General features: G+C 54.2%; 2 protein-coding genes across 2 annotated transcripts; one reads left to right on the top strand and one right to left on the bottom strand.

Moving 5' to 3' along the window:
• The first annotated feature begins 492 nt into the window (after window positions 1–492).
• Window positions 493–8,751, top strand: LOC132249235 (zinc finger protein 420-like). Its single transcript, XM_059723787.1, has 3 exons — window positions 493–621; window positions 3,087–3,203; window positions 5,908–8,751. Exons 1-3 carry the CDS (start codon window positions 588–590, stop codon window positions 8,367–8,369), a joined length of 2,613 nt encoding a protein of 870 aa, XP_059579770.1. The 5' UTR covers window positions 493–587; the 3' UTR covers window positions 8,370–8,751.
• On the bottom strand, window positions 624–2,116 carry LOC132249240 (uncharacterized). The gene is made up of 2 exons (XM_059723806.1): window positions 1,513–2,116; window positions 624–1,288 (listed from the first exon to the last, which is right to left on the bottom strand). The coding sequence occupies exons 1-2, from the start codon at window positions 1,973–1,975 to the stop codon at window positions 1,122–1,124; spliced, it is 630 nt and encodes a 209-aa protein (XP_059579789.1). The 5' UTR covers window positions 1,976–2,116; the 3' UTR covers window positions 624–1,121.
• Window positions 8,752–11,249: the final 2,498 nt, after the last annotated feature.

The following is an 11,249-nucleotide window of genomic DNA, read 5'->3' as shown; positions in this document are numbered from 1 at the left end:
CCTGACACCTGGGCCGGGCCAGCTGCAAGAGGGGCAGGGCAGGCCGGCGAAGCAGGGGCAGAGCATGGAGGTGAGCAGGGCACCAGCTGGAGGTGGGGGTGGGAGTGCAGCTGGGGCAGAGCCCAGGAGGAGCCGGGGTGCTGTCAAGAGTTTGGGGAGCAGAGACCTGAAGAGTGAGACGTCTCTGGTGACAGTTGCAAACCCCCCAGGCTGCATTAGCAGGCGCGCGCTCCCAGGTGCAGAGAGCCAGGGGTGCTGGCACGGGAAGGCCTGGGCAGAGTCCCTGGAGCTGGGCTCCCTGCCTCTAAATGTGCTGCCTGGGCTGCCTCCAAGGGCCGAGGAAATGGAGCGTGTTGAGCTGGGCTGAGGCCGACACACGAGCTCCTATGTCCACAGCTGCATCCGTGGCTAAGGTGCAAATACTTGTAGTAGAGCGAGTACAGACAGGGCAGCGGGGGCAGGAGACACTGATGCTGTAACGCTTGTGCCTGCAGCTCCGGAAGGTGTTCGAGGATGTGGCAGTGTATTTCACACGGGAGGAGTGGGATCTGCTGGAAGAGGAGGACAAGGGGCTTTACCAGGACCAGATGCTGACGAACTACCAAGCCCTCCTTTCCCTGGGTAAAGCTGTGGTTCTTGCCTCTCCCTGCAGCCATGTGAGCTCTGAAGTGTTGTCTTCTCCCTGGTTTTCAAGTGTCTTCTGCTCATGACCTCCTGATATCAAGCCTGAACCTACTCAATCAATTTGTGGCTGTTGTTCCTTGTTATCCCAGGTGGGGCTCGGGGAGCAGAGCTGCACCTATTTTCCGCTGGTCCCCACTGGTGAGTTCATAGAGGGCCACCAGATCTCCTCTCAGTCTTCTCTTGTGCAGGCTGAATAGATTCAGGCCGTTTAGTCTGTCTTAGTAGGGCCTGCCCTGCTACCCCTTCACCATGTGAGTGGCCCTTCTCTGGACCCTCTCAAGGTTAGCCACATCCCTCTGAAGTGCGGCGCCCAGAACTGGACGCAGTACTCCAGCTGTGGCCTGACCAGCGCCGCACGGAGGGGAGGATCACCTCCCTGGACCTGCCTGAGATGCATCTGTGCATGCACAACAAGGTCCGGTTAGCCTTACTGACTGTCACCCCATGTTCATCTTGGAGTGTATGTTGACTCCCAAGATCCCTTTCAGCTGCTGTGTTGAGAAGGGTGTTCCTCCGCCTTGACGTCGAAGTGTCCTCCTGTACCTCTGCATCCCCATCCACCGACGAACCTCGGTTGAAAGCTCGCCGTAGAACTTCAGCCAACCTGGAAGAGAAACGCACGCTTACCTTTCAGGGAGAGATTTAGCCTGATCCACCCTAGCATGTTTGCTGCGCAGAAGGGCGGGCCATGGTGGAGGAATGCAAAGCCGCCCGGTAACACCAGCTCCGAAGTCACCAGTTGACCTCTGCATCCCCATCCACCGACGAACCTAGGTTTAAAGCTCGCTGTACAAGATCAGTCAACCTGGAAGAGAAATGCATGCTTACTTTTCAGGGAAAGATTTAGCCTGCTCTGCCCTAGCATGTCTCCCGTGTGGAAGTGTGAGCCGTGGTCGAGGAATCCAAACCTGCCAGGTAACACCAGGTCCGAAGCTGCCGGTTGACCTCTCTGATGCAGGCCTTGTGGCACCATCCATGTCTGCTCACCAGAAGAACAGATGAGAAAACCACCTGTGCTCCTGTCTCTGTAAGCGTCATACGTGCCCATATGGATGGGGGTCAAGGGGTAGTGATCAGAGGGCTGGATGAGGTCTGGGATCACGGCCGTGATGTCCTGAATCCAGGCAAGCAGCAAATCGCACGTGCCATGGGATCCGGGCGACAGGTGGGTCCCTCCGTTCCGCTCAGGAGGGAGTTGCCCAGACGAGGACCCGGCGTCTCTTCCTGTGGGTGTTCCGGCATCGCTGAGTCTGCGCCGTGCGTGGAGCCACATCTGGTGCTCTGGAGTCATCCTCCCCTGCTTCCTCCTCCCATGCTGCCAGGGCCTCGTACCTGTTCGCCAGGTGTACTGCGGGGGTCGACACTGCGGGAGCAGAAATAGCCCTGGCCCTGGTGGTAACGGTCCGTGATACCATTGGGGCGTTGGGTCCCTCCCGGGATGCCTCTCCACTAGGTACTTGACCCTGCAGAGAACAGAAATTCCCGTCAATTTTGTCCTCGGCAGCTCTGATTTCCCTCAGCCCGTTAAGCTCCACCTGGAGCTCCCTCACCTGCCCCTCCAGGGCCCGAAGGTGAGCACACGTGGGACAGGCGAGGGTCACCGTGCACTCCCCGCACAGCCCACAGAGGCCCTGCCAGACAGCCTGCCACGTCCTTACCATTATTGTAGAGTGACGTGTCTTCCTCTCTCCCCTGTTGGAGAATCGGACCTGGCTTCTGCTTGCCCACCTTGTGCCAATGCTGGCGCAAACACAGGCGCGTCCTTGCAGGGGGCTTGCACTCCTGCCTGCAAACTGCCTGGAAACGGCTCCTGTTGGCAGTCCCTGCTCACTGACTCCCTGCTCACGGGCCATTGCGGGGCTGGGGGGCTATGGGTTGGGAGCAGTTGGGTTTTTTTTTGTGAGAGAATTTGCAATTTTTAAAGAGAAAACCAGGATCCCTGCATGTCATGTGTCAGCTGAGTAACGTACCCCTGGCTGTCCTGGCTAAGCGTGCAAAGCGCTGTAGTGCAGAGTGAGTGCAGACAGGGCTGTGGGGGCAGCGGGGCAGGAGACACTGATGCTGTAACGCCTGTTCCTTCAGCTCCGGGAGGTGTTTCTTAGGCAGTTATTCTCATTTCCTCCCTCTCTTGCCTAGTGTGTCCTGTCCAAACTCATTTCCACTCATTTGCCTGGAATTGCACTGGTGTTTGCTTCCTGTGACCATACATCCACTACCTGGATGAAAAGGACCATCCTCTTCCCCCTGCTATGCCTTCCCTTTCATCCTAAATGTCCATCTTCCCTTGTCCTTCAAGTCCTTAGTCTAATCCTTGAGTTCATTGGCTCCATTCCCCAAATTTCAGTTGCTTATTTTGCATCCAGTACCAGTGAATAAACTCTCTCTAACCACTGCCCAAACAGGATATCGAGGCCCCGCCCCTGACTTGATCTGCTGCATCCAGGGAGGACAGGTGGAGCTCTGGGTCTGTTGTGATGAGGACCGTGGGGCAATCTCGAGGTCGGAGGACGTGCTGCCAGGTGAGTTGTGGCTGTCCCCTCCAGCCGACTCCCCTCTCGCAAATGCTCCATGCCCAGGGTGAAAGGGAGCCTGGAAACTGCAGACCTGCCCTGTGCTGCCATTTCAGGGTGCTGACCTCAAATAGCTTGTGCTGTCATGTGTGCAGACGGGTGTTGTTCCACCCCCTGAAATTCAAACTATGGAAACTCTCGGTAGTCTTTTTGCCAAAGACCCCCAAGGATAGACATGGCCTCTTGTCTGATTTAATATCAAGTAAACTTTAATAGTAATTTTTACAAGTTCCTCCCTGCAATACAACCTGACACGTGGCTCCTTTAGACATTACAGCAGCGGTGTTTGGTGGTGCCGGCCTCGTGTCCCATGCTGCGTGTGGGAGATGTTTGTTTCTGGCTTTCCCGCTGTTCACGTAGAAATGCACGACCGCGCCCCAACTCCCCAGAGTAAGAGCATGCACACAACACCCTCTTCCTTTGTCCAGTAGTTCAGTAACTTCCTCATGCCAAATTATCTAATCCCCAAGTTCCTTACCAGCTGAACAGTTTTTCACTAGCGATAATTATGTGTTCGTTTTTTAAGTTCTTCCAGTACTGAAATGATGGTTTTCTTTGATATTTAAAATGGCAGAGAAACATCTCATGGTCAGAGCTTTTTCGGACCAGATGTGTTCTCAGGAATTCTGCCCCTTTTATACAGTTGGCAACACTTTCCTTGTTCTTTCAAGTGTATTGCTTGTGCCATTGTAGATAATCGTCAAAAGGAAACCAACAAAACGATGAGAATACAAACAAACGGTCCATCCGCCCTTCTCGGTCTTTGGCGTGACTGATATGTTTGAGGCCCAGGAGGCCATGCTCCAGGGATGTACCATTTTCTGTAGCCACTTTGCAGATATTCCAGAACCCATCCAGAACTTGTACTTACATTTCCTTGTCTAGCATAGTTAACACCACAGCCACTTACAGCAATAACGGTACACAAACACAGCCGAGCAAGCAAGACAATGACTGCAGAACGCAGTGAAGCTCAACTCTTCTTTGTACCAGGGAAACTTCTTGAGGATTCACTGCTGGTCCGCATCCTAGAAAACACAGACAGAAAAGGGAAGGGCTTAACCCCCTTTAAGTTTGTTCCTGTCATTGGATCATTTTTGACACTGTGGCTTGGCCCTGCCCCTAGCCCTGGCCCTGGCCCTGCTGGAGCTCCTTCAGAGATTCCTCTCTTTGCAGCTTGAGAGGCTGCTTTTTTAGCAATATTTTCTACTTCAAGTGACAGCTGCTGCAAGGTGTACCCTGCCACACACTTTCCTTCCTTGGCTTTCACCAGGAGTTTTCTGTTGGGGTAGGCTCCCCCTATCCTTTTCCCAGCCAAGAGTAACCCACAAGGCAGTGGATGTCAAGGTTTTCAGGCACTCTGCACTCGCCTTTCTCAGGGGTGACAACGTGGCATTTCGTAGAGACTGCCCTGCCGCAAGTAGCTCCACCACACTAACTAGTCCTAGGAGGGTGTAGTTATGAGGACTTCGTCAGGACTAATCTTTCAGTTCTTCTGCCCTGGTTATCTTCACCCTCATGGGCACAGCCTCTCACTTCTGGGCTTTTTCACCCCCAGCCATTCTTGTTGGACAAGAGAGAGGCTGGGGCTATCCCTGGTGTCTCCTGGTCTGGTTGACCTGGAGCACGGGTCGTGTGTAACCCTGGTCTCAGGCCGCATGAAGTGGGTGGGTGGAGTGGGTGGGATTCAGAAGATGTCATGTTGTGGGGGGAAGCGAACCCCCCACTGTTTGTACCAGATTCTCCCCTTGTGATGTTTCCTCTCTGGGGCGCCGAGTGTCATGAAGCCTGAGGCTCAGCCCAGAGTCCGTGTGCGGGTTCGTGCCAAGGCCTTTGTCCCAGTGCAGCTGTCTGTGATGTGGAGGCTGCCTGGGATTCATTAGCAGAGGAAAGCTCCATGGGCTCATTCCCTGCACCAGACATTGCCCCAGAAACAGGTAGGAAGCAGATCACTGCTCTCAATCCTCCACTCCCAGAACATTTCTTGGAGGGATAATGCATGAACCGTGATGGGTTTTGCTACCAAGCAGTGTAAGGCAGTGCTCAGCACACACTCCTGACTGGTGACAAGTCCTGGACATGCACCCCGAGGCTGTTCACCCTTGTACATAGATGCTGCTTTCAGGACTGCCAGAGATCAAGGACAAGCATTGCAGATGGGTCTCACCAAAGCCCTGGGGCTTGTGGAGCATGTCAGCCCAGTCAGGTGTAGGGCTCAGCACCATCCGCCCCTGGACCCACCAGTGCTGTGGGATACAGCAGCCCTTTGAGAGCCTCATTTTTCCTTTGAGCAGATCCCTCTGGTCTCATCCTCAGCCTGTTAAAACATGAAGCCATTCAGGTACAGTCCAAACACACATGTCCCACGTATTTTTTGGAGCAGGGCCTGAGGTGATGGGGCTGAGAGCTGGGCCAGAAACCGTGAGAGTCTGCCTCTTAACCCCACCGAGTAGAGAAGATGAGACTGGCACAGGGACCTGGCATGGCCTCACCCCAGCACTTGGGATTTTGGCAGAAACACCTAGTTTTCTTGAGGAAACACAAGTGCCAAGGTCCAGTCCTGCTCTGAGGCCCATCCCAGCAGAAGGAATAGCAGTGCTTGCCCCTTGGCAGCAGGGCAGAGACTAATCTGGTGTTTCTTCCTCCCATGCAGGACATGCCTGGTTGCTGAGCAGAACTGAGGAGCCAGCTGCTGAGGAAGGGCCTGGAAAGCTGGAGCCAGCATGGGCTTCCCTGGGGAGTATGGGTGAGGTGGATTCCCTGACCTCAGCAACAGACCAATGGCATAAGGGTCAGGGGATGCTCCAAAAGCAGGAGAATGTAGCAGTGAACAAGGTCCCATCTCTATTTGGGCATTGGAGTGAAGAAGGGAAACAAGCCCGAAACAGCCCAAGGTCCAGGGATGAATTTGTGGTGCTGAGACACCAGAAGAGGCAGAAAGGAAAGGCCCATTGGAGAGAGACACTGCATGCAAGGCAAGGCAGTATGGGGGGCCTCAGAGGGAAGCAGGAGCCCACCACCAAGCGCAGGGGGAGAGCCCACTCCTGCCCTGAGTGCAAGAAGAGTTTTAGCTGCCCCTCGCGCCTGGCTCTGCACAAGATAAAGCATGCTGGGGAGAAGCCCCATGTTAGCACCAAGTGTGGGAAGAGCTTGACCAGCCTCTCTGTGCAGAGGAGGCAGCAGCCACACGGCTGCACAAGGTGTGGGAAGAGCTTCAGGCAGCCCTCCAGCCTGGCCAGGCACAGGTGCATGCACACACGGGAGAAGCGTCATCCTTGCTCTGTGTGTGGGAAGAGTTTCACCTGGTCCTCTGACCTGGTCCGTCATCTGCTGATCCACACAGGCGAGAAGCCACATCAGTGCCCTGTGTGTGGGAAGAGCTTCGCCCAATCGTGGAACCTGACCAAGCACCAGCACATCCACAAAGGGGAGAAGCCATATTACTGCTACGTGTGTGGGAAGAGTTTCACCTGGTCCTCTAATCTGGTCCGGCACCAGCTGATCCACACACGGGAGAAGCCACATCAGTGCTCTGTGTGTGGGAAGAGCTTCACCCATTCCTCCCACCTGGCCCGGCACCAGCACATCCACACAGGGGAGAAGCCTCATCAGTGCTCTGAGTGTGGGAAGAGCTTCACCAACCGCTCCAGTCTGACACAGCACCAGCTCATCCACACAAGGGAGAAGCCACATCGGTGCTCTGTGTGTGGGAAGAGATTCACCCAGCGCTCCCACCTAGCTGAGCACCAGCGCATCCACACAGGGGAGAAGCCACATCAGTGCTCTGTGTGTCAGAAGAGATTCACCTACATCTCCAGCCTGACACAGCACCAGCGCATCCACACAGGGGAGAAGCCATATCAGTGCTCTGTGTGTCAGAAGAGCTTCACCTACATCTCCAGCCTGAAACAGCACCAGCGCATCCACACAGGGGAGAAGCCATTTCAGTGCTCTGTGTGTCAGAAGAGATTCACCTACATCTCCAGCCTGAAACAGCACCAGCATATCCACACAGGGGAGAAGCCATTTCAGTGCTCTGTGTGTGGGAAGAGCTTCACCCATTCCTCCCACCTAGCCCGGCACCAGCTCATCCACACAGGGGAGAAGCCATATCACTGCTCTGTCTGTGGGAAGAGATTCACCCAGCGCTCCCACCTAGCTGAGCACCAGCGCATCCACACAGGGGAGAAGCCACATCAGTGCTCTGTGTGTCAGAAGAGATTCACCTACATCTCCAGCCTGACACAGCACCAGCGCATCCACACAGGGGAGAAGCCACATCAGTGCTCTGCATGTGGGAAGAGCTTCACCAACCGCTCCAGTCTGACACAGCACCAGCGCATCCACACAGGGGAGAAGCCATATCAGTGCTCTGTGTGTCAGAAGAGCTTCACCTACATCTCCAGCCTGAAACAGCACCAGCATATCCACACAGGGGAGAAGCCATTTCAGTGCTCTGTGTGTGGGAAGAGCTTCACCCAGTCCTCGCACCTAGCTGAGCACCAGCGCCTCCACACAGGGGAGAAGCCACATCGCTGTTCTGAGTGTGGGAAGAGCTTCACCCGACCCTCCCACCTGACCCATCACCAGCTCATCCACACAGGGGAGAAGCCACATCAGTGCTCTGTCTGTGGGAAGAGTTTCACCAACCGCTCCGGTCTGACCCGGCACCAGCTCATCCACACAGGGGAGAAGCCACATCAGTGCTCTGCGTGTGGGAAGAGCTTCACCAACCGCTCTTGTCTGATTCGGCACCAGCTCATCCACACAGGGGAGAAGCCATATCACTGCTCTGTCTGTGGGAAGAGATTCACCCAACGCTGCCACCTAGCTGAGCACCAGCGCATCCACACAGGGGAGAAGCCACATCGCTGTTCTGAGTGTGGGAAGAGCTTCACCCGACTCTCCCACATGACCCATCACCAGTTCATCCACACAGGGGAGAAGCCACATCAGTGCTCTGTGTGTGGGAAGACCTTCACCCATTCCTCCCACCTGGCCCAGCACCAGCGCATCCACACAGGGGAGAAGCCACATCACTGTTCTGAGTGTGGGAAGAGCTTCAGCCGATCCTCCCACCTGACCCGGCATCAGCTGGTCCACACAGGGAAGTAGCCACATTAGTGCTCTGCATGTGGGAAGTGCTCTGAGTGTTGGAAAAGCTTCCCCCATCTCTCCCACCTGTCCCAGTATCAGCACATCCACACCCAGAAGCATCTCTATTTCTGCCAGCCGTGCACGAAGCCCTGGGAGATGTCTGCCTGCTCAGCACCCACCAGTGGTGCATTCAGACAAGCACCCCCATGCTGGTGACCTGAACAAAGAGTTCCCCCAGGCTTTGTCCCTTGTAGGGCACAGTGGGAGTCCAGAACCCAGAGGCTCACCCCCAAGTTTTGATTGTGGGGAAGGGATAAGAAGAAACACCTCAGGCAGAGATCAGCCCCAACGAAGGGGAGATGAGATTTGTTTTTTGTAAAAATATATTTCTCTCTCTATATATGGTTGTATGTATCTAAACCGATCCTGTTACAGAAAAAAAAAAAAACCCTGCACCCTTGCACCCACACTCCTGTGCACCTGCGCACCCGTACAAAGGCCCGCTGGCCACCCGTACCCATTACAATGTCTGAAGCCACGTGCAAAACACACACAATGCACCCAGTCCTTTCTGGTCTCTCCAACCAGCCCTCCCTTCACACCTACTCATGCGCCATTTCTGGGGTCAGGTACTCTGCTCAACTGGTCTCTTCTTCATTGTCACTGCAGCTTCCACTGGAGGACCCGCTGCTGCTGCTGTTGTCACTGTGGCTGTCCTCTATATCACTTGTCTGGTCCTCTTCTCCGCTGCCGTCGCTCTCTTCTTTTGTTGGTGGGGGTTGTATGGTCCTGAGCCACGTGTCCCTGTGCCAGATAGTGTTTGCTGCGTCTTCTCCATGTGATGAGGAGATGATCTTTGTATCAGGCTTGGAGCCTATGCATTCCCCATCATGAATTAAAAGCAGATAGTAGTCCCAGGGGAAGAAGTGCCTTAATGATAGGGTGACCTCCCCCAGACCGCTGTCTTCAAATGACACCCAGAGACTTTCCTTGGCTGCCTCCCAGCTTTCTCCTTCCTCCTGGTCCAGGGCTTCTGGCATATGAGCCCCTGAGTTGCAGGGAGGAGTGCATTTATGGCTGAGGAAGAATTCCCTACCCTCCTCCCTGACCTCGCCTTTCCTCACCACCACATCAGCCCTCTCCCAGACCTGCCCATGCCCAGTGGGGTCTGCCAGGAGCTGCTACTGCCACCCTATTAGCCTTTTTTATCTCTTGCTTTTCAGCCTCTGCAGACCTGTGCAGCACTTGGTACCTGCTCTTTGTTAGACCCTGCCTCTATGCAATGCCCAACAAGTAGGGAGAAAATGGATCGATACACGCATTGCTCGTCAACAGCTTTATTCAAAGTGGAGAGATCTTTGGGCCAGCTTCAACAAATTGGGGAGCTGCAGTGAACATTATCTCTTTTCATATCTATATACCTTGGTTTTTACTCATTAACATTTACTCCACCTTTGCTCCACCCTTAGTCCTTCCCATCTTAAGCTCCACCTTTGTCTACTGCTTACTTTAATAGCACGCAGTTGTCTTTGCACATCACTCATTTACATGTCTTTTTGCTATGAGCGCGTCCTTAAAACCCTGACCTCTGCTTCTCTCCATCACTTGAAGTTTCTTGCTGATGTCTTCACCATCTCCAAGGTCTTGCTTGTGCTTTATCTCCTAATGATAGCTAGAGGTCTACATCTTGTTTCTTGTACACAGTGAGCTATATATTCTACAACAGTACTCTATTGTTAGAAAAATGCTTACCTAAGTGTCTTGCAGTGTTACTTTTAACATACCATTCAGCTTTTTGGTCAGCAGCTCTGCTAAGCTTTTTATTCAGCTGCAAATCCAATGCTCCCCAAGATCCAAATACTGTCACCCTGACACTCTTCCCTCCCTCCCTTTTTTGCATTCTCTCATGACATCCCTGCTAGCAAAGCTCCTGGACTGAACATGGTACCTTGTGGTTGGTGTCTGTGTCCTCTGCAGAGCTGTGCTGTGGGAATCCTCAACCCTTTCCAGGGCAGATCTCTTTCTCACTTCCCAGACCCTTGTCTTTCAGAAGATTCACTGTTGTGCAGAGCTTGTTGCTAAGCCTCAGGAGCAGGAGTTGGTCCCATTCAGGGCTTCATTCCCCTGTCCTGCTGTGCAGCCAGGACCCTGCCGTGTTGAATGAACCCTGGGCAGGAGGTAGTAGAGTCCCTTACATGAGCGCAGTGTGGTTGGAGGGGTGAAGGAGGTGCAGCTGGTGGCAGGTCCTACTTTCCCCCCTGGAAGGGTGGGGAAAGTATAAAAATATTCTCCTGGTGAAATGCAGCACATTGTAATCTCGCACTCAGAGTACTGAGGCCTTCCTGAAAGTGCCACAGCCATTTGACTCCATATTAATCCTTGGGACATATACTGCTGCACAGATGCCCAAATCACCCCCGTATCCCTCAGGTAACTGCCCCCTTTCAGGGAGTCTGGCCCTACTACTGCTTCCTCAAGAGAGGGAGGATTGCAGGGAGGGGAGACCTCCCTCCCTGGGAGTCCCTGAGCTGTTCCAGTGTGTGGAAGGAAGGGGAGCATGTTCACACAGAGGTAGGTGGGCTGCACACATATGCTTCTGCTGAGATAGCTGCTTGTGGCTCCTCCGAAGGCAGGCAGCAAGCAAGGCAGGCATGAGCCAGAGACCCCAGGAACAGATGCTGCGGGCAGAGGTCAGAGACAAGAGCCCACATAGCCGAGCCTTTCCACTGGAGGGAGTTGCAGGACTCTGTTCTCCTGGGACAGGAGCAGGACATGAGACTACTGTGCAGGCCTGGCTATGAGTAAAGGCATCAGTGGGGAGCAAAGCCTTTGGCAGAGGGGCTGGGGTGGGACATGGGGAGGCTGCTGAAGGGCCTGGTGTTGCTGCCACTGCCCATG

This window comes from Alligator mississippiensis, chromosome 1, assembly GCF_030867095.1.
Source record: "Alligator mississippiensis isolate rAllMis1 chromosome 1, rAllMis1, whole genome shotgun sequence".
NCBI classification, from domain to species: domain Eukaryota; kingdom Metazoa; phylum Chordata; order Crocodylia; family Alligatoridae; genus Alligator; species Alligator mississippiensis.
This window is presented reverse-complemented; position numbering and strand designations above follow the sequence as displayed.

Bases quoted from the DNA above. Each gene is read 5' to 3' on its own strand.
- LOC132249235 (XM_059723787.1), top strand. From the start codon at position 588: ATGCTGACGAACTACCAAGCCCTCCTTTCCCTGG. The intron at 622-3,086 runs GTAAAGCTGTGG...CTGCCCAAACAG, and splicing joins CCAAGCCCTCCTTTCCCTGG to GATATCGAGGCCCCGCCCCT. The intron at 3,204-5,907 runs GTGAGTTGTGGC...CCTCCCATGCAG, and splicing joins GTCGGAGGACGTGCTGCCAG to GACATGCCTGGTTGCTGAGC.
- LOC132249240 (XM_059723806.1), bottom strand. From the start codon at position 1,975: ATGACTCCAGAGCACCAGATGTGGCTCCACGCACGGCGCAGACTCAGC. The intron at 1,289-1,512 runs GTAAGCATGCAT...TTTCTCTTCCAG, and splicing joins GCTAAATCTTTCCCTGAAAA to GTTGGCTGAAGTTCTACGGC.